At 41.6% G+C, this 23,177-nt stretch overlaps 1 protein-coding gene across 1 annotated transcript; it reads right to left on the reverse strand.

The window, feature by feature from the left end:
• Positions 1 to 1,827: 1,827 nt before the first annotated feature.
• LOC147902170 (uncharacterized) lies at positions 1,828 to 4,170 on the reverse strand. The gene has a single exon (XM_087375329.1). It carries the CDS (start codon positions 4,080 to 4,082, stop codon positions 2,028 to 2,030), a length of 2,055 nt encoding a protein of 684 aa, XP_087231455.1. The 5' UTR covers positions 4,083 to 4,170; the 3' UTR covers positions 1,828 to 2,027.
• Positions 4,171 to 23,177: the final 19,007 nt, after the last annotated feature.

Genomic DNA, 23,177 nt, shown 5'->3' on the forward strand with positions numbered 1-23,177 from the left:
GATATTTTTCCCGAGATTTCTAAGGGGGGCTTATTATGTCTTTTCCATTTTATGCTTCTTCCAAATCTTGTTTGCCTCACTTTCATCAATTCCCTATTATATATCGGCAAGATTTGGATTCTAAATCAGAGGCTTATTCTTTCATCTTTTACCTTGTGTGCTCTCTCTTGAAGCTTTGTTTCCCTTGAATTTCCTATGTCATTGTAGGTAATTTGGTTCACTTGCTTAGTGGATGTAGGCCCTAATTTGGCTTGGTAAGAACATGCTTTACCTTCAATTAAAGGTAGTTTGACTTGAATGTCTTTTGCTCTATCCAAGTTCTCCGAGGATGTGCCAACCTTGACTAGAAGGGAAAAGGTATGACACATCATGGCCTCTTGCATAACAAAGTCACCTTAAAGTAAGTGCATATAAATGGATGCCTATTTTTCCAATACCATGTGCACCTATTCATATCTCTGCATATAAATGGATGCCTATTCTTCCAATACTATGTGCACCTATTCATTTCTTTGCAGATAAATTGATGCCTCCCTACAAATTCTCAAAAAAAAAAGAGCCCACTAGAATTAAAATCTAACGTGCACAATAAGTTGACATTTTTGTGTTTTAATTTCCAAGGGGCTACCTAAACATAGTTTTAAAAAAGCAAAATTAAGGCATTTTCATTTTTGTCTTGCTTATTTGAGTTTCTTTGGAGTAACATTTTTTGTGTTCAATTATATTAATGTATGCCTCTTGTATCATCCTAGCTTCTTTTTATGCTTTTCTTGTATCAATCAATATGCTCTCTCTATTCAAAATTGTTGCAATTCATCTAAGCCCTTTAACCCTTACTAACTTACCATAATATGGACAATCTAAGCCCAGTATCTCTTACTATTATTGTTACTATTGTTTCTGTAAAACACCCAGCACTAAAACATTTGATTGTAATCTCATGCACATTGCAACCATCTTTATCTACTTTATTTTCAAATTAAATAACACCCCACTCTCGGGTTAACGGAAGAGGCCATTGGCTTAGGAAAGACACACTAAGAATCAAACAAGGGGGCACGAGGTGCCCACTTTCAATACCTAAGTGTCACCACTTTAAAACCTGCCACGTTTTGGCCACGTTTTGTGGAGCTCATTTAAAGGAATCTATACTGTTCATAACTTAATATTTTTAAGAGTGTAAGCCGTACGCCTAACTTAAATATTGCAGCATACGCTGTCTCTCAAATCTCTACCCTTCTAGGAATTACATTTACAGGTGCCCATATGTTCAACTTTTGGTAAGACGAACTAGCGGCACAAATTGTTCTTCTTAAGGGCAAGCTATGTAAAGGTATGAAAGTTTATTTGCATGCAAACCAGAGAAAGGAAGACTCTTCTTCCAAACTCTCTTCACCCTTGACATACGAAGCAACTGAATCTACGACATTTACACAATACTAGTAAGGCTAACCCAAACTGCAGAGGGATTCCCCAAAAACTAAGTTTCAAGAACTGCAGAGACCCAGTATACAATTGTAAGGATTGGTGAGCGGTTCCCAAAGTCAAGATCTGCAGAGACCCATCATAACTGTAAGGAGTTAAACAGCAGCTCAAGAGAGTGAATTCATAGACAAGAAAGCAGGAAAGCGCAGCTGGGGACCAGCAACATGAATGACGCTTAATCTACGCATGTTTCACACACAAGCAACAAGGCTAACCCAGTAGGACGCTGCAGTCGGCCTCACAAAAGACGAAGGATATTGAGAGATCCAAAAACCTAAGATCTAGAACTGCAGAATACATTTGAATTAATGCACACAAGAGGATGGTGGAAGAACTTGGAACAACAATGAAGAATAAGTAATCAGTTAGAAATGAATATACACGGGAGAAAGTTCCTCACATAGAACAATCAACCAGGGTAGCGAAGTTTAGCTTCAGTAACGCTGCAGGAGCTCTAGAACGGCATACAATTAACGCCACGTTCGCTCCATGCATCGTAAATCAAGTCTTTTCCTCAATCATCCATCGATTCACACAGCCATTCAGAGACGAAGACTGGCTACAACATCAAATTTCCATACCCACATCTCCGTCCTGCAACCTGTCACCAGCCGGCAAACATCGCACGGTAGAGTCATGGAGCTTCTCACCCCCGCTTTAATCCATTGCAGGTTCACTCTGCCCGCGAAAGCTGCTGCTGCTCGTGGAATCTTCTCGCCCGAGAAAACGAACGTTACATCTGCCATAGGCTGGGGCGCCACGATAAACGCAGCTTCCTTCTTACCCGAGCCTGAACCAGATGTAGCAGACGCCAGCCACGAACACTCTTGCTGCTGCTGACCCATCAGGTTTCTGAAGGCAGAATTCAACCATCTCACCTTATTGGTGCAGTCGGTGATGAAAACAGGCAGGGAGCCCATGGCTAGGCGGGCTTCCACTGCTTCAAGACTTTCAAACAAGGGAGCTGCGTTGAATTGGATGTCCGTGACGCTCTCTAACTTAACGGTTGTACCCATCAGCCGGGAAGGATCAGGCACAACACCGCTAAAACCTTTGGAGGGTGTGGGGCTGTGCGGCTCGATCGAAGACATATCTCCCTCCCCGAGACGAAGGCTAAGAGTGCTTAGATTATCACTGGAACTCGTGACAAGGCTAGAATCAAAATACCCTCCACAGTCATCTTTCAACAGCTCCGGTTCTTGAACGAGCTTTTTCAGAAAGCCCCACAACGTAGCACTGGAGATTGTCGCTTGTCCATACGACTGCAACGTGAAGCTTCCCAGCGGAGTAGGATGACCAAGCGGATCGATGTAAGGTCCCGAAGGCACGATCTTGCCAGACATCCTCTCTAAAGAGGACTTGGAGGCTCTCTCATATGCCCTGTTAAACCATAGCACTTGATTGCATCCGCCCACAAGCACAACCGGATCTGTAGAGCCACCGTAAACCTGCTGCAAGTATGCCTCATCGATTAACGATCCATGAAGAGTTGCCGCAGCTGTACTACAACTGCTGCTGGGAAGCAGACCAATCGCATTGCTCATCCCTAATTCAAGGTGCCCGAATCCAGCAACCCCAGCAGCTAGCTTCTTGCTTGGATCACCGGAGATGGTAGCTGAGGAGGTGCACGTGGATAGCGACGATTCCGTCGGCGAATCTGAGCGCAACGGAGTCTCGGGGAGGAGGGGGAGCGTCACTAGCTTTAGATTTCTAAGACGCAGCTCAGCTTCCCCCGCGGAGACTGCGGCAGGAGCTTGCGCTGCCCCGCAGTTGGATGAGAAGGGCGGACTCCCGAGCTGTGGCTCTGATCTTCGGTTGGAAGTCCAGGAAGCTATAGGAGGGCTTCGCATTCTGGTTTCGTTTGCCATCCTCACCTGCATAAGGGAGTGCACATCGGCAGCTGTGGGAAGACGAGTGATCCCCCTGATCATCTCCGTGAAGCCTCCTCCATAGCTTCCACACTTGCTCGTCGACCCGCAAGCCATCGCCCTGTCTCCCAGATCCGCTGAAGGAGCATTCGCAGCGGCTCTCTCCATGAACGCCATATCCTTCTCCAGAAGCCCGGCGCTGGTCATGTACGCCGGGCTCACTCGTTGCAATCTGGCATGGTCCGCTGTGAACACCACGCAAGGCGCGACGCCGCCACCTGCTCGCCCCAAACCTGCGCCATCCATCACCAAGCCCAGCACGGGTCCGGAAACCTCAGCCGGGTCGTCGCAGAGTGCAGGCCCCCCCTGCGATCGCTGCGAGGTTTGGCAGACGGAGCTGCCGGGCTCACGCGGCAGCTCACGGTTGGAGGGAACCGCGCAGAAGTCCGAGGTACCTTGCGTGAGAGAGCTACCGCCCGCAGTGGTGCTGGGGGCGGAGGAGGGGACGCGGGAGCGGTCGGATTTGGGGAGCTTGACGGATTTGGAAGAGGAGGAGGGGCCATCGGCGCGGCGTTTGCGAGCGCGTTTGGATTTACCGGAGGAGGCGAAGGAATCATGGGAGGCACAAGTCGAGGAAGGGTCCGTGGGGGAGGGCGGAGGGAAGGGGGAGGGTTTGGGGGCGATGGGGCGGTAGCGGGAGAGGATGAGGTCTGCTTTGGAAGGAAACATGGCGAGGATCGACGGAGATCATGGCAAGAACATCGACAACAGCAGCGGAAGCAAAAGATATGCCCGAACGAAGAAGAAGAAGACGAAGACGAAGGAGTAAATACGCCTTTTATCGGAAGCACTAGTTGTGGCCAGTTTGGCGGGCTGTTTGGCACGAGCCGCCAAATGTGGCGGGCACGCCGCCATCCCACCACCCAACCTGGCGCCACGTCCGTGGTCCACGTAAGGCACCAACCCCACGCCATTGGATATCCTGGGGGCGAATGGGGGGGGCACGCGTGGAAGGTCAATCTGCTGAGAAGTGCTGCGGGCATACTAAGTCTGGGGGGTTGCTAATTATGCAGGCGCGCGGGAATCAAGGGGTTCCACCGACACGCTGAGGACCGGACCCGCCAGCTCAGCTCGGCCCAGATCTTTGTGCTTCTGCACCAATCATATCAAATCACAATCTTGCCCCATCACTTCCCAGCCACAAGCTCTCGCCTTCGTATCCGTGTCCCCGAAAATATCTCCCCCCCACACACCCACTTAACAATATTTTGCATTCACCGTCCCCCCCCCCCCCCCCCTTCTCCTTGCCTCGCATTTCCCATACCTTTGGTTTTAGCCGGACATCCCCATCGTATACCATTATCCCCCCCCCAAGAGCGTGCACCCCAGGAAGAGCCCGCCCCAAGTGCTACATCCCGTTATAGCAACTTGTCCCTAACTCCTAGCACAGGCATCGGACCACATGAGCTGCAAGAGCACAATCTTGACGTGGCCTTAGGGGATTCAAGAGCTGCACAGAGCATGCTAGCAACGTCGTTCTCCTTGCACAGGCATGGGGATACAAGAGCTCCACAAGCATCATGGCAAAGTGGCCCCTTCTCTTTTGCCGCTGCTGCTGCTGCCCACCATTCGCTCTCCCCAGTGTTTATCGAAAACGTTTTTCTCAACAAATCACAGTTCAGGGTTTTCTTGAGAGTTTGCAGATTTTTTAGCTGAAATAGAACTGAATTGACTAAAATTTTGCATATTTTACAAAAGTCAAAAAGTATTCTTAACAAGTGAAACTACAGGTTCATTGTGTATAGTTTACGAGTTTTCTGTGAAGGAAGATTGACTCTCTCTCTCTCTCTCTCTCTCTCTCTCTCACACACACACACACACACACACGCACACCCCATTCACTCTGCCTAGCCTTCTAGGTCGTCCTTGTTCATCCTTCCCCATGGTGACACTCCCACATGTCATTGACGAGGTCTTTGCATTGATAGGTTGACCCATGGAAGACATGCTAGGTTGGCGCAGAAGAGGCAAGCACACCCTTCAAGGAGAATAACCAACTAAGTGGCGATAGAAAAATGCTCGACATATTCTTCTAAGTGATGTCACTCATTGTGTGAAATGCTTTGATTTTTTAAGTTCCTTGCACTTATAATATGTTACTCTCATTTGGTTTTTTTGCTCCTTTCAAATCCAAGTTATCCTAGCTCTAAACAAATTTTGTGCAAAAAAACCAATCTCTTATCTAGTGTCTTATGCATAAAATATGGTTCCTTGCATTCTATTTTTGTCCCTTTCAATGAAAATGATCATCACTTTATTTTAAAATGTATGTCTCTTAAGCCGTATGCTTTTTCAACCTCCATATAGAAGGTACCCCCCCACTTTAGCATAAAGAGAAAACAAGCATTTATACACACATATCACAATAAAGAGCATTGGATTTGTGATGTCTTTTTCAACAATGTAAGCAACCCTTTGCTCCAAGCATTTTTCTTTTAAATGCACCTCCTCATACGAATACAAAGGATGTGATCTATGATGTCTTCAATACTGTTTTGTGGGGGATATGAGAATGTTGAGAAATGGGTTTTTGTATCGTGAAACAATCACCATCCATACGTAAAACCACCATGGTTGACAACTTCGTGCCAAAGGTTGGTAAGAGTTGGTGCTAAAGAGTCTGCAAACACTCATAGAACAACCAATAAAATAGCTCAAGGTTACATCAAGGATACTTTTAAGTATAGAGAACACAATCAATTTAGCCCATCATTAACTTTATGATTATAGTCCATCATTAACTTTACTTTTTATAAGATCAATGTAGTCCATCATTAGCTTTACTTTAGATTGTAGGATCACTACCAAATATCTACCATTACTTAAGGGATAGGTTGGATGCTTCATCAATATGTTTGCCTTTAGAAAGCATGTGCACTCTCATGTGTGGAATATGTGTGGGATCTCCTATTTTATACTTGTCTTAAGGAGGTTATCAATGCTATGAGGTTAAAAATAATCCATCATCAACATCTCTCTTGTATTAATTCTTGGAACAGTTGAATCAGACTTTTATAACCACATGCAATAATTATTTGCTTAGACTACGTCATGCAAACGTTTTCATCATCGCACAAAAAGTGCACTTTGTTATTGAGGAGCAACATTATGCACATGCAGAACGTAAATCATTATAGCTCTTTATCACACCTTTTACAGTTTCAAGCTTCGGACTCAATATTATAGTAACACACCCCAAGGAAACAACTTTACCATCCAAGGTGTGCCAAATCAAGAGACAAAATCATGCCCATATGTGGATTGGATTTCATTTAAAGGGTTGTGCAGAGCTAAGAAAAGGCAACATTCGATCTAGTTTCTTACACTTACATGTTGTGTTAGTTCATTTAGCACATAATACGTTCATGCAATCTATGTCCTTTCAAGCCAAATGTTGATTTTCTTCAAGTGCTTATGACCAACAACCCCCACAATCATGCATCATGAACATGCATACATTCATGCACAACACACACTGTGCACGTGCATGTGTGTGTACGCACGTGTACTCTCTCTCTCTCTCTCACACACACACACACACACAAATTTTTATTAGTAAATTTATCTCACAGAAACGCTTATTTCTTTACACACACACACACAAATTTTGATTAGTGAATGTATCTCACAGAAGCACTTATTTCTTTACACACACACACATGTATACTTCCCCAACTATGAATTATTCTTTTAAGTAACCCCCCGTGAAATCTCTATCTTTTTAATCAACCCATGTCCTCCCATACCTTCACTAATCCCTTCTCAACCCATACACTCATTCCCTCCTTAGTCCACTTGTGACTTGAACTTTATATATATAGATAAAATCTAAGAATCCAAATGGTTGTCTATATTCCTAGGTAAAGCGATAACATGCCGGGGAAAACAAGCATGACCTGGCTACCCAATCATAACTATGATGTTCTAACATCTAGTTTGTTTGAATGGCGATAGGTAAGTGGATAGTTGGACCCTGACTTTGAGGATTCGACATTTTTTTTCAATATCGTGTTTATCAAACTCAATATTATTGAAAATTCTTAATTTTGGTGAATTTGTTTGCAAACTCTAGTTATTGCATTTTTCAACTTAGTTGTCTTAAACATTTTTTTCTTATATGTTTCCCTTCAAAAAAAACTTTTTATCCAATTGATCAAATTAATTGTATGGCTCAATTAACTTTTTAATCTAAACACACACTTTGATTTCCCAGCTAGCCTTTGGTCGGGCTAGTGCCATACAATTAATTCGCATCCATTGGATAATTCTTTAGCATGGAAAATCCAAAGTCATTTTTCAATCCGCCTTAGTTTTTACTAACACTTATATCGATTTTGCAGAAGTGGTTTATGCATTTACTATTAGAATCATTTTTTTATTTTGACACTTATCATATAAATCCACTTTTATTCACTTATTATCAGTAGGTTGGGAGTAAGTTCCACATGGTGGGCTTACTCCCCACCATGTGGTCTTACCCTCTAGGTTGAGGGTGGGCCACACACACACACACACACACACACACACACACACACACACACACACACATGTATACTTCCCCAACTATAAATTATTCTTTTAAGTAACCCCAAGTGAAATCTCTCCTTTATACTATCTTTTTAATCAACCCACGCACCAAGCACACTAATCCCTTCTAAACCCATGCACTCATTCACTCCTTAGTTCACTTGTGACTTAAACTTTATATATAGATATATAAAATCTAAGAATCCATATGGTTGTCTATATTCCTAGATAACAAGCCGGGGAAAATAGGCATTACTTGTCTACCTAATCGTAACCATGATGTTCTAACATCTAGTTTGTTTGGATGGTGGCAGGTAAGTGGACCCTGACCTCGAAACATGGACTGCTTGAGGATTCGACATCTTTTTTCAATATCATGTTTGTCAAACTCAATATTATTAAAAATTCTTAATTTTGGTGGTTTTTTTAACAAACTTTGGCTATTGCATTTTTCAACTTAGATGTCTTAAACATTTTTTTCTTATATGTTTCCCTTAAAAAAAAACTTTTTATCCAATTGATGGAATTAGTTGTATGCCTCAATTATTGATGGGACTTTTTAATCTAAACACACACACACACACACACACACACACACACACACACACACACACACACACACACACACACACACACACACACACGTGCGATGAGATACTAATCAAATTCCATCCCATGAACGTTTTTGCTTACCTCCTTTCGGAGGGATTTTGAGAAAATTTTCATATTAGAAACATTATAGAAGTTCTCAAATAATATTTAAATATGATATTTTCAAGCTTCGTATCAAAATGTATTATTGTGACCCTATTTTTAAATTTCCTAAAAAAGCAATGAAAATCTCAATGCTTTATTTCCAATAAATGTTTTTAGCTTTAATGAACTTTCTTGCATCATAAATCACTTTCTATGGGGCTTCACCCAAAAGTTTGTGTGGTGGATATGTCTCCTTAAGAAAGCTTTTTTAATTTTATTGTTTAGAGTTTGCTCCTTAAATTTAGAGTCTATGAAAAGGCCTTGTTTTTTAAATTTATTGTTTGGGTTTTTTATAGTTAGAAATGGTGCATCGATGTGCTCCCATATTACTTGTTTACGATTTGTACATACCCTTTGCATTTTGATAACTTCTTGATTAATGTAGGTAATAAAGTTAATGCTAATAGGATATATTGTTTGAGTGACCTTGGATTTCTTTGGTTGGAGATAGTTTTTGTTGAGAGATGCTTGATCACTTATGGCTTTGCCTTGGTGTTTCCTTATGTCATAGTACTTTCTTTTTAAATGTTCAAAAGAACTTTCGTCCAGTTCCAAATGGCCTTATTCTCTAATATTTTTCAAATTGTGACTCTCTTAAAATGTAACTTAGGGGGTTAATCTTTTCCTTTCCATCTAGTTTTTAATAAGTTCCCTCCTTGCTGTGAAGTTAGTGAATGTAGTTAGACTTTTCTAGCCTGAAGTTCGAGGTGTTCTTCAATGTCCATTAGAGTCTCTAGGATTACTTTTTTTATTCCTATCAAAAAGTCCGTGGTCATCTAGCTTCAAGGTCTATATTATGAAAATTAATAGTCATTTATAGAAAAAGTTAATCAAGGGCTAAGGTTGAGGAAAGGTGTTACGTAAGATTTGTATGTGAAGTTTGATTATCATTTAAAATGTTCAAGTTGAATGGGGGCCAAGGTGCTACTGAAGGTTTGTATACCAACTTGTCTTTTTAAGTTTTGCTACTAAAGGTTCATGTCTATTTTTATTGTTAACAGAGTGACAGTGTTTCGTGTCTCTTTGTCTATGTGCCAGGTCATGTTTCTTAGGCCCTTGGTTCCCCCCCCCTTTTTCTATTGAATCAAAGAACTCTAGGTCATTGAAAGATTTTTCTATTGAATCAAAGAACTCTAGGTCATTGAAAGATTTTTTTGCAGGGGTGTGGGTAGTATTGGTTCCAATGTTTGTGATTTTCTCGTTTGTAATAGTTGGTTCTTTTGACTTTAGTCTATTAGGGACTATTTTGTGTCATAAGTAGTGTGGTTAAGCTTTGACTTTAAAGGGTATTTTTCCATTATGTTTTTGTCTTAAAGCTTTTTCAAGTATTTTATTTCCACTTCAGCTAGGTCTTTTCTAAAAGCTAATCATTGTAGGTGTAGTCGATGTAGATTGGCTTTCTATTTTGAGTTCTACTTGTCTTCTTTGGTGTCTTGACTCTTGAGGTTTGGTAGGATTTCAGTCGTTGCTAGCACTGCCATGGCAATTAGTTTTCTAGGGAGTGCTTGGTAAGTGAGTGAAAGGTTGTTTGGTTTGGTTTGTCCCCATAGATGGAGGTTAGTTTAAGTTCCTCTTGATAATCTTTTTCTTTCTTCAGTTTCGCTTTCAAGTTTTAAAGTCTTTGTCTTCAATTAAATCGTGTTGTCGAGGGATTTTCTAGGCTTGTCAAAAATAGTTCTATCATTTGCTTTATCTATTGTCTTTTGTTGAAAAGAATGCCTCGATGGTCTTCCAACGATGCAAATGGGACCTAATGGCCATGATATTTTGCAAGGATATCATTTGGTTAGTAATATTTGGCTTGTACGCTATTAGATTTTCCTATCATAAGACACAATTTTCTCGAGTGACGTATGAAAAATGTATGTTCTTCCTTTTCTAAGCATTGATGAGCATATTTTCATGTATTTTGGCTGCTCTTAATGGGCTTGATTGTGTTTTTTGTTTTTGTATGATGCATTTATCCTAGCTCTAGTATTCACATTTAGGTGTGCAAGTCCTAGGTTGAGGGAGGGTTTTTGGGTTTTCGGGTCATCCATTTTTTTGTTCTAGTAGATTTGATTTTTTATGTAAAATGTAGAAACATGCTTTGATACCAAGTTAAAGTGAATGGCATAGCTCACACAATCTATACATAGTGAAAAGGGAGGGAAGAGACACGAGCCTATTGTCTATAAAAAAGTACACTCCACTCTTCCATCTACTAACAAATGTACACTCCACTCTCCATCCACTAGCAAAAGAGAATGTGATATAATATATATCGAACCCTAATGTGGGTTTCCCAAAGTCCATAAGGACTATTCACAGTTGACTTAGGTCCTTTGCAATGGTCTCCATATCACATACAAATAGACAGTTTCAAAAATTTCCAACCTCTCATGAGGCAAGGCTTTTGTGAACAAGTTTGTAATGTAAGTCCTTGGAGAAACAGTGAGCTAGTTGAAACTTGAATAGATCTTTCTTCCACCTAATGTCAGATAAAGTGGTGGTAGATGTCAATGTGCTTTGACCACTCATGATATCCATATTGGTGAAAGATTGGATCTAGAATGTACGATATTATCTATTGAGTTTGTTTGATAGTGGTTATCCTGGCCTACTACAACACAAATGGTATGCTAGCAAGCACTATAAAGGCAACATTAGGGCTCATAAATAATGACACAAAGAGAGATAACCTCCCAAGAATCATAGGAAGGTGTTGATAAAATAGGAGAGGCAATTCTTGGAGACCAAGTTGGGCAAAGTGGATCCTCAAGCATGTGCAAGACCATGCTTGAGGACATTGGATTGCAACAGAGCGTGTATTTGCAATGCGAGGTTATCCACAACTTGATGTTTATATACTCGATTAGATTGTCAATGAAATGCTATAATTTTTACTTAATGCGCACAATTACTTTAAAAGCAACGTCTGTATGCATGACCAATCTCTTGTTTAGTCCATACATCAAAATATTTTTGATAAGAAAATGGCAATACCAACCCTATGGAGAGGAAAGTCCTTAGGTTGTAATAGAGACTCTCAAGGTGTTTGGTTGCAATGGGGAGCAAGCCATGTAGCCCATCGAAGGGAAGGATCTTGCACTAAAGCTTCTAGACTGATGTCTTCATTTGTAATCATGACCATGATGTAATATAATCTGTTTTTTCTAGTGGAGAAAGTGTGACATATTGCATCGTAACATGTCATATATAGATCATCATATTGTCTAAAACTTGGAAGTTTAAAACATTAGTAGTTGGGCCCTATGCATTATATAATACTTGAAACATCATGCACGCAATAATTTATACAATTGAAATTCAACATATAATATGCCCCAAGGAAATAATTTTACCATCCAATGTGTGCCAAATCAAGAGGAAAAGTCATGCCCATATGTGGATTGGATGCCATTTAAAGTATTGTGCAATGCTAAGAAAAGGCAACATTCGATCTAGTTTCTTACACTTACACGATGTGTCAATGTGTGAGTTCATGTAGGACATGATATGTTCATGCAATCTATGTCCTTTTCAAGACAAATGATCTTTGCTCTCTTCAAAATGCATATTTTCTTCAAGTGCTTATGACCAACAACCCACACACACATGCATGCACATGCACACAAGCATGCACAACACATGTGCACATGCATGTGAATGCATTTTGTGCACACACGCGCATGCGTGCATGCACACGCACACACATGCACACACACACGACGTGCATGCATGTGGCATGAGATACTAACATTTCTAATTGATCAATACACTTTGGAAAACCAAAAGAAAAACTCCAAAATTGTTTTTCATTGGAATTGAAGAATCTGATTTCATCTCATGAACGTTTTTGCTTACCTCCTTTATGAAGAGATTTTGAGGAAAATTTTATATGAGAAACATTATAGAAGTTCTCAAAATGTAATATTGTGATCCTATTTTCAAATTTCCTAAAATCAATGAAAATCTCAATGCTTTATTTCCAATAAATCCTCTCTCTCTCTCTCTCTCTCTCTCTCTCTCTCTCTCTCTCTCTCTCTCTCTCTCTCTCTCTCTCGCTCCCTCCCTCCCTCCCTCTCTCTCTCTCTCTCTCTCTCTCTCTCTCTCTCTCTCTCTCTCTCTCCACCTCAACTAACCCTTATGCCATCACTATGGGATAAGTTGGTTGGTTGAGCAATATGGTTGCCTTTAGAAAGCACGTGTACTTGTAAGCCCCCACATGAGGAGAAGGCATTTGAGTAGCTCAGGTTATCCGATAGGTCCTGGTTTCGACACCAGATGGGGGCAATGTGTGGCCTGATGGCTGGACGGCTTCAGATAGAGTTGGCACACTGCCAACTAGGCTACATGTAAGTGTGGGAAGGCATCCCATGACTGACCGCACTGAGGGTAGATGGAGCATTTCTTAGGGCAGCCCACTCTCAGGTGGCGGGGCCCATTTGGAGCCCCAGATGATCTCGGATGACTCTGGGCCGAACGATGACCGTAGGACAATTGCTCTATTTTGCACCATGGTTCTATCGTGTGGTCAGTGGCCTATTTCAGGACCAACCCCTAGTCGGCCGTTTTGGGCGGACTAGGTTGGATCACCCAATTGGGTCTAACCGACTATGACTGGTGGCTATATAAGAGCAAGCCCGTGAAGCCCATCATCATCACTGGCTACAGCAACCCTGATTCCTTAGCATCCAGCCTCCGTCCTCTACTAGTTCTAGCATGCCATCTAAGCTTCTCTCATAGGAGCGCATGGCTGGGAGGCAGTGCCATCTATTGTATCAATTTTACAATAATCAAAATTTTGATTCTCCATACTATCTGCTTTTCTTTCTTGCATACGAGATCCTATTATCTGTTGAGCATAGACGGTGTATTGTTTTCTTACATGGTATCAGAGCTTAGGCTCTAGCAAGAAGATTTGGTAGTGTGTTTATGTTTGCGAGCAGATAGTGAGAGATGGCCCAGCCCGCAAGACTGCGAATACTACCGTTCGGCGATAGCGGAAAGTTGGACGGCACTAACTATCCACTCTGGAAGTTCAAGATGAAGACCATCCTAAGTGCATACGAGCTTTGGGATACTGCTACTGGGGTGGGCATGAAGCCAGTTGCGAGACCGGATCCAGCCAATGCAGGACAACAAATTGTACCAACTGCGGATGAGATTCTCGCATGGATAAGAAGAAATGTAGATGTGCTGTGTTCTATTGTCTGCAGTGTAAGTGACTCTGTCATTGCGTTAATTCAACATGTCACCACAGCGGAGGAGGCATGGACGGTCTTGAAAAATCAGTACGAGACCACGAATCAGATGCGGATTCAGAATCTGGAGACTCAACTCACGAACGAGAAATTGTCTGAGTCTAAAATAGCAGAGAAGTTCATCACCAGGGTGAAGAATCTGCGCGATCAGATGACTGCGATTGGCATCACCATCACCAGTGAGAATCTTGGACGAAGGTGCATACAGATTCTCCCACCAAAGTACGACGGTCTTGTTACGACGCAGAACAGAAATCTGCCCCTCAACTTTGAGGACTTCAACGCAATGCTTTTGGAGGAGGAGATGTGTCAAAAGATGAGGACTGGAGAAGATTCGGCTTTTGGGAAAGGACTTTGGTAACCCATCTTCTTCTGATGATAAAAAGAGAAAGAAGAAGATCAAGTGCTTCTATTGCAACAAGGCAGGGCACAAGTAGAATGAGTGCCAGAAGAAGATTGCAGATGAGAAGAACAAAGTAAAGATAGAGTCCAGCAATAGCGCACAGGCAGTACCAGTAAAGCTGTTCGTAGCAATTGAGAAGATTTGCACGTAGGCAATTCATGTACCTTCAGATGAACCTTGGATTATTAATAGTGGTGCATCACGCCACATGACCAGTCAGAAGGATTGGTATACCTCTCTACATCCAATAGGGAATGACATCCTGGTAGTAGTCGGCAATCATGCAAAATGTCTAGCAAAAGGAAAAGGTACGATTGCTCTGAAGTCAGATGGACTGGTAAAACAGTTGTCCGATGTTCTTTATGTGCCAAATATCAAGAGGAACGTGTTGTCCGTTTTTGCGATCACGGATCGGGACCTCAAAGTTCACTTCGATAAGAATGGCGCACAGATTTTGGATCTTCAAGGGAAGGACTTGGTAAAGGTACACGGTGCAACAACATTTATGAACTCTCAACTTTCAGTGCTCGAGCTCATGTGAAGAACACTAAGCTGTGGCATGAGAGGTTTGGTCATCTAAACCTTAGTTCTTTAAAGGAGATGCATAAAAGTGGAATGATTGCACACCTACGAGAAATTACAGATCTGCCCGATGTATGTGAAGCTTGCATGATGGGCAAGCAGCATCGGTAGCCCTTTCCTAAAGAGACCAGCAGGGCAAAGGATCCTCTAGATCTCGTTCACACGGACCTCTGCAAAAAGATGGAGACGAAAGATTTGGGTGGTTCCTACTACTTCATGATGCTGATCGACGACTACAGTAGAAGGATATGGATATACTTCTTGAAAACTGAAGATGAGGCTTTTAGTAAGTTCAAAGAATGGCATGTAATGGTCGAGAAAGAAATGGGGAGGAAGGTGAAGAAGTTGAGATAAGACAGAGGTAGTGAGTTCACATCAAGTGAATTCGAAAGTTACTGCAAAAGTCACAGGATCAAGAGGCAAAAACCCCCACCACATACATCACATCAAAATGGAGTAGCAGAGTGCAAGATGCACGCCATCTGCGAAATGGGCTGGGCAGGAGTATGATGAAAGGGAAAGATTTGCCAAAGACTTTCTGGGCTGAAGCATGTAACACGGCAGTTTACATTCTGAATCGTAGCTACACAAAGGCTATGAATGGGATGACTCCACTGCAGGCCTTTTCTGGTAAGAAACCTTCAGCTGCCCATTGAAGAAATTTTGGATGTGACTATTTTGTGCATGTCCCTGATGCTAATAGGACCAAATGGAAACTGAAGAGCCGGAAGTGTATTTTCTTGGGCTACAGTGAAGAGGCAAAGGGTTACCGTCTCTATAATCCTATTACCAAGAAGGTAATAGTAAGTCATGATGTGGTCTTCTTAGAACAGCCGCATCAATTGGAGGAAGATGCTTCCTTCCCAGACAACCAGGACCAGGATATCCATCCAGTACAACCACCAACAGCAGACCGAACTCCCCCAATGGTGCTTGGGAGGATTCAAGATAAAGAAGAGGAAGAAGAGCCTGCAGAACCACAATGGCAATGGCCATTCCCGAAGTGGGTAAAGCAGCTTTTTGATGGGAGAGAACCTCCAACCATTGAGGAGGAACCATCCGAACACCGTCGGTCCAAGAGATTAGAGGAGCAAAGAAGGGCGCAGGAACACTTGGTCAACTATGCTTTGATGATAGAGGTGATCTGTGCTAAAGAACCCAAGTATCTTGAAGAGGCATAGGGTAATGATAGGTGGATGGAGGCTATGCAGTCGGAGTATGGCTCCATAATGAAGAACAACACTTGGGACCTTGTGGATCGACCACCAAAACGTAAGGTAATCGGCACCAAGTGGGTGTACAAGACCAAGTATAAGTCCGATGGCATGTTGGATAAGTACAAGGCTCGGCTCATGGCAAAAGGATTCGCATAGGTACATGGTTTTGATTATCAGGATACCTTTGCTCCCATAGCTCGACTAACCACAATTCGCAGTGTTTTGGCTTTAGCAGCACAAGGAAGTTGGCCTGTGTTTTAGATGGATGTAAAATCCGCCTTTCTAAAGGGAGATCTCAAGGAGGAGGTATATGTGGAACAACCACCAGGTTTTGTGATCCCCGGTTTAGAAGGTAAAGTTTGTAAACTGAAGAAGGCACTTTACGATCCCACGAGTGTGGTACCAGCGGATCGATGCCTACTTTTTGCAAAACGGGTTCAGGAGGATCCCATCTGATGCAAATTTGTATATCTTCAAAGAAGGAGGCAGGTGTATGATCGTGGTCCTTTATGTGGATGACCTTGTCATAATAAGGAACCATGAAGAGAAGATCTTGCAGACAAAGCATTTGCTAGGAAGAGAGTTTGAAATGACAGACCTCAGACAGATGCATTTCTATTTGGGGATTGAAGTTTGGCAAGAGCCAAAACAGAACATCTCACAGCTGAAGTATGCTGGAGAGATACTGAAGGCATTTGGCATGGCTGAGTGCAAGACAGTTTGCACCCCTATGGAGGTTGAGGTGAAGCTCTCAAATGAGGATTCATCACCACTAGTGGACGAAGCAAAGTACAGAAGGCTTGTGGGCAGTTTGATTTACTTGTGCAACACACGGCCAGACATCAGTTTTGCGATTGGTGTACTAAGCAGGTTTTCCAATAAGCCCCAAGAGAACCATTGGAGGGCAGGGATGTGAGTGCTGAAATACATCAAAGACACACTTGATTATGGCATCACCTATACCAAGGGCAACACCTTGACCGGATTCTGTGACTCAGATTGGGTAGGAGACGTGGACAGCAGGAGATCGTTGACAAGTTACTGTTTCTCACTTGGATCTAGAGCTATGTCATGGGTCAGTAAGAAGCAACCTACAGTTGCTCTTTCTTCTACTGAGTGACAATCAGAGTTGCATGGTAATTGCAAAGAACCCTATGTTCCACGCTCGCACAAAACACATTGAGATTCAATATCACTTTGTACGCAAGCTCATCATGGATGGAGAGGTCGACTTGGTATACTGTCCGACTATAGAGAATGCTACGGACATCTTCACGAAGGCTCTTGGAAGAGACTTGCTAGAGAGGCATCTTCATCGACTTGGCATTGGGCCGAAAAAGTAAGTTCACTTGCGAGTGGACATTGAGGGGGGGTGTTAGATATCAATGCTCTGCTCTCGTGTAACTATGCGGGAACCAGCTAACTCTACTTGTAAGCTCCCCATATGAGGAGAAGGCATTTGAGTAGCTCGGTTATCTAATAGGTCCTAGTTTGGACACCAGATGGGGGCCATGTGTGGCCTGATGGTTGGATGGCTTTAGATAGAGTTGGCACACTGCTAACTAGGCTACATGCAAGTGCAGGAAGGCATCCCATGACTAACCGCACTGAGGATATATGGAGCATTTCTCGGGGCAGCCCACTCTTGAGTTGTGGGGCCTGCCTATTTGGAGCCCCAGATGATCCCAGATGGCTTTGGGCTGAACGGTTCTATCGTGTGGTCGGTGGCCTATTTCGGGACCGACCCCCAGTCGACCGTTTTGGGCGGACTGGGTTGGTCACCCAATTGGGTCTAATTGACTACGACTGGTGGCTATATAAGTGCAAGCCTGTGAAGTCCATCATCATCACTGGCTATAGCAACCTTGATTCCTTAGCATCCAGCCTCCTTCCTCTACTGGTTCCAGCACACCATCGAAGCTTCTCTCACAGGAGTGCACAGCTGGGAGGTAGCGCCATCTATTGTATCAGTTTTACAGTGATCAAATTTTTGATTCTCCATACTATCTACTTTTCTCTCTTGCATACGAGATCCTGTTATCTGTTGAGCATAGACGTTGTATTGTTTTCTTACACATTGCTCCATTGGTAAGAAAGCGAGGGAGAACACACTAAGCTCTATCAACATCAGCAAAGACATTGATAATTCTCCCTTCGAGGCCAAATTGCCCATCGAAAGACAATTCTCTTATTTATGCGAAAGGAATCCAAGTTCATATCAATGTGCTTCAATACCATCATTCAACTTTTTTGCATGCTTTGTAGGCACTGCAAGGGCCATGTTCTTATGGCAAAACATTGGCACAACACACTTTTTGATGTGTCTGAAATAGTTTGAGCATAAGCCTTTCTCTTTGCAGTGACATCACTTTGAATGATACTACTTTGAAGCAAAAAAGTCTTGGTGGATGGTTTTACTCTCCTTAGCTTTGAAAGAAATGTTAAACTTGGGCAACATTTACAAGCATGTCATGGTGAGTCTTCTATAGTTTCTAGGTATTTTTAAGCTGGGTTTGTGTCTTGATGATGCCATAAGGCAAGAGAAACAAAGAATAAAGACATATGTGCAAAAATTAAGGCTTACTCGCATTTCACTCCCGCTCTCTTGCTCCTAAGCTTGTTAGTCATTTGTACTCCCACAAGAGGAAGGATATATACGAGGACTGATCAACAGGATGAGAGCAAACTCTAGTGTTTGACGTTGTACTTGAATGAACGTTCTACATTCTCTCTCTCTCTCTCTCTCTCTCTGTCTCTCGGTGTATATCCTGCAACTATCACTCATAAATATTCAAACCATGAACTTTGCCATAAAGTAGCATGTAAACTTAAAAGAGAGTAGAAGGAAATTTAATTGCTAATCTGATGGCATTCAGTACCGTCTTCAAAACTCAACAACATCCCACAAAGCCATTTTCCCCTGCACCACGAGTGAGAGAATGTTTTGTTTGAGCAATGTTGCTAGTCCTTTTACGCTTATTTGTTTCATTCTTGCCACTTTTTGTATTACTTGGTTTGAAACGCAATTGTTATCCAATCTTTTTTGCTAGTGAAAAGCTTGAATTATGGGTAATTGCTTGTATAGTATAGCGTGTATTGCTATGTGTGTTTATGAATTTCATAGCAATTTCTTTTACGCTCGCAATGGGGTTGCTTTGAAGAATTGAAAAGAGGAGGTTTTCATGTTGCTTATCTCAAGTCAAGTACGCACATTTACGACAAACAAAGGTGATGCTTGCATAGGTATAGTTGTTTCATCAAGCAAAATAATGTGAAAGCCTATGATTTGAACATTTTGAACATTTGTATGCATGTGTAGGAGTTGGCAAATTAGTTTAAAAGAACAACTTAGGATTTGTGAAAGGTTAGTTAGACAACTGAACGATCTTGAACAAGAGATGTTTTCAACCATCTTTTAATTTCTTCCACACAAGTAAGTTTATTTTGCCAATCAAATGGATGAGTGTGAAGTACATTTATGGGGGTGCGATAGGAAAAAACTGAAATTCTTAGAAACATCAAATGCATCAAGATTATCAAGACTTTCTTTTTCAAACGAGATGTCCATTGCTTTGCAAAGAAATTCAGAAAGCAAACACATAACGTTAACAAAGATATAGAGCGAAATTTGATTGGAATTTTCAAGAAGGAAATACACATTTTCAATGCATCAATCATTTCCCTCGAAGCCTATGACATGGCCGGAACTATTAACAATGAAGGTGCCACTACATGTAGTGGAGCATTGAGTAGACATAAAGGACACTTTCACTATGAAGCTACAAAAAAGGTGCTTCCAAAACATGAGATCCACGGAGCTGAATTGTAACTTCTTCCCCACCCCTTTGGACTATTTTTCCAGTCAAGTTAAGAGTTTGGATAATGGATTGCACATGGTCACAAGTGTTAGCAGAAAGGTCATTGAAGGTCATGGCTAACATGTGTTCTGGCACACATTTCGAAAGAGAACTTCACGAGTTCCGAGTTAAGGTTTGTGAATAGGAGAAGGCCACTCACCTGCAAAGCGTGTTCAAAATAATATTAAATGCAAATCTTTGAAATTACATAAGAACAAAATTTACCATACGACCATAGCCAAGCTTCGCCAATTGGGTAAATACTTGCATGAGCTCCTCCTTCTTTGGTCCGTCAGGAATATTGGCCAAGATTGTAAAATCAAATACACACAAGGTGTTTCTCACAAACATGTATGACACATTCTTCAATGTGTACATCACAATGCCCTCTTCATTGTACTCTTCCACAAGTCATACAAAGAGTGCTTTGCACTCATTCACAAACATGAGCTAGAATTATTATAAGTTAGCTATTCATTTGGGTATAGGCTTCTTCAAAGCAAGAGAAATTAATTTGCAAAGCCACTCACCGTTGCTCGACGATCTTCATTTCAAGGACCACCATCCACTATAATGAGTTGATCGAATGCTCCCTCGTCCATGTTAACCTTGATCATTTAGCAAAGTGATAGTCCCTTCAAATGGCTCCCCTTTGAGTACACTAGTTGTGGCATCAAGATGGATTGAAAATTGACAAGTTCCCCCTTCACCAGTGCCCCTCTTCAGCACCGTAGGTCCTTCAATCCTATAGAAGGAATCTACTTCTAATTTTGTCTTCAAATTGTTCAACGTAGGAGTGGGGGACAACAAATGTGATTGTATCACAATTGTGATGATTTGTAAACTCAACTCTCAACACAATGGGATATTCGGGATCTTTGGCTTTGTATGTTCCACACTTGGCTAAAAGTTTTCCTTCGAAGGCAAACCTATGACTAATGCAATTAGCCAATTGCCATATGTATAGCACTAGAAGTAAGTTAGGATTTTGCAAAGCGTTGTTATGAGCTGGGACTATTGCTTTCGAATTTTCATGTTCATTACCCAATTATAAAATTTTCACAATATCATCATTTGGCAATGAAAGATCATCTACTGAATTTTTAAGTGGCGTCGAAGATGCTTTGCTCGCTGCAAGTAAATAAGAAATCAAGTCAATCCTTTTGCTTTATTGTAGTTAGATTTTTTGGTTTATTTGCATTACTTGCTCATACATAGATGAAAATGAAGATATGCAAATGATGTGTTGCTAAAATGTTTAGCAATTATAATATCTAAATTTCCTAAGGCAGAAAAATAATTACTTTCTACAAAAGTTGAGGCAAAGATTTCCAAAAGAACCATAAATCATCTCTCAAATGAATTGCTTGGTGAAATTAATCTAGGTCATTTAACGTGTGTACAAAAACCAATTCACTTTATTTGCAGCATAAGCCCTTTAACAATTTCAAAAAAATGAATTCACTTGATTTATAGCAAAAAAATTTGTCCAAGGCAAAAAACAGATCATCAGGCATTCCACAACTTAAAGCCAATCAACTTCTCGAGTGAGTCATGCTGTGTTTTCGTTGCAAAAAAAATTTTTCAGAGTATATTCATTCGCCTACAAGAATGGTATTCTAGTCTATGAGCTAATCTGCACGATTCTAGAAAATTCTATAGAGCATCGTATTGCATAACAGCACGTATGGTTTTAGAGAGTTTGTATTTCCAACAAATGTTACCTACATGTAATGATAGAATAGAATGATAAGCAAAGGGATGCATAATAGAACAAAAGTCCATAGGTGAAACAAAAGGACAACATATGCAACCTTTGCACCTGCTTGAAATGATTTGTATGACTTCTTTGTGGATTTATTTATCGTAGATTGTTTTAGCAAGTACGAATCTTTTGGAGGCTTTCCTTGACTGGTTGCCAACAGAGGACTACAAGGAGAAGCAACAACAAAGCGTGGACTCTCCATGTAAAGAGGTTTGGCTGAAGTAGCAAATAGATGATGAGAGGGAGAGGCATGAGGAAATGGACACTCTACATTCATAGGCTTCACCGAACTCGTAGAATCTGCAATAAACAAAGGTCCGTGCCAACAACTATAATGAACAGGACAAATATTGCCCATTTTGAATGTGTTATTTCACCCAGTGCCTACACGCAACACCTGATAGGTAGTCCGCTTCTTCTTGTTCTTCTGTGACTAATGCCTTTCCATAACGGTTTTGAAGTTTTGCACACAAGAGATAAGTTAGGAAATCAAATGAAGAAGCAAGAGAATTGAATCCAAATACCACAACGAAAAATGGAAGCGATGATGATGAAGGAGAAGATGAAGGTTAAAAGGAGAGTTTACATTTCTGAAAAGTGGTACTTTCCATTTCCATCGCTTGTGGAGGTCTTCCTTGCCAACCATACTAACAAATCACAATTCGACAGACAAACAAATCGGAATTCCACAAATGATGAACACTATGAGCAATACATTAAATCCCCAACAACATGTGCCACAACTACAATTCGCCATCAAGTGAATCCTCTTCATCAATGCACAAATCCAATCAAAAGAGGTAGAGTCCAACATGCCATCAATTCCATGGCAAAATTCCACACACAACGGTGCTAATGAATGCACTCAGAGAGAGGCGGCATTGCAAACAGAGATTTTAAGAACAATTAAACCTAAAGAGGTCAGCTAATCAACCAACCAACCAAGAAATGCCACGTGGCCATTGGAAATAAAATGAAAAACAAAATAATTTACCTTTTGAGGAAGACGGACCTTGCCTATACCCTTTCCACTGGGTAGGCCAATAAAGTCATGTCACATATGTGGATTGATTGTCATTAAACTATTGTGTAGTGCTAAGAAAAAGACAACTTTTGATCTAGTTTCTTACACTTACATGTAGTTAATTTAGCACATGATACGTTCATGCAATCTATGTTCTTTTCAAGCCAAGTGATCTTTGATCTATTCAAAATGCTAATTTTTAAGTTTACATTTCCTTAATTCAAGTACATATGAGATCAACCCTCACACATGTGCGCACGTGCATGCATGCATGCATGCGTGCGAGCACACACACGTGCATGCATGCACACACACACACGCACGCACACACACACACTTCTCTTTCTCTCTCTCTCTCTCTCTCTCTCTCTCCGGTTTTCTTATGTT

This window comes from Dipteris shenzhenensis, chromosome 5, assembly GCF_047967505.1.
Source record: "Dipteris shenzhenensis isolate YYH24624 ecotype China chromosome 5, Dip_SZ_1.0, whole genome shotgun sequence".
NCBI lineage: Eukaryota > Viridiplantae > Streptophyta > Polypodiopsida > Gleicheniales > Dipteridaceae > Dipteris > Dipteris shenzhenensis.

Bases quoted from the DNA above. Each gene is read 5' to 3' on its own strand.
- LOC147902170 (XM_087375329.1), bottom strand. From the start codon at position 4,082: ATGTTTCCTTCCAAAGCAGACCTCATCCTCTCCCGCTACCGCCCCATC.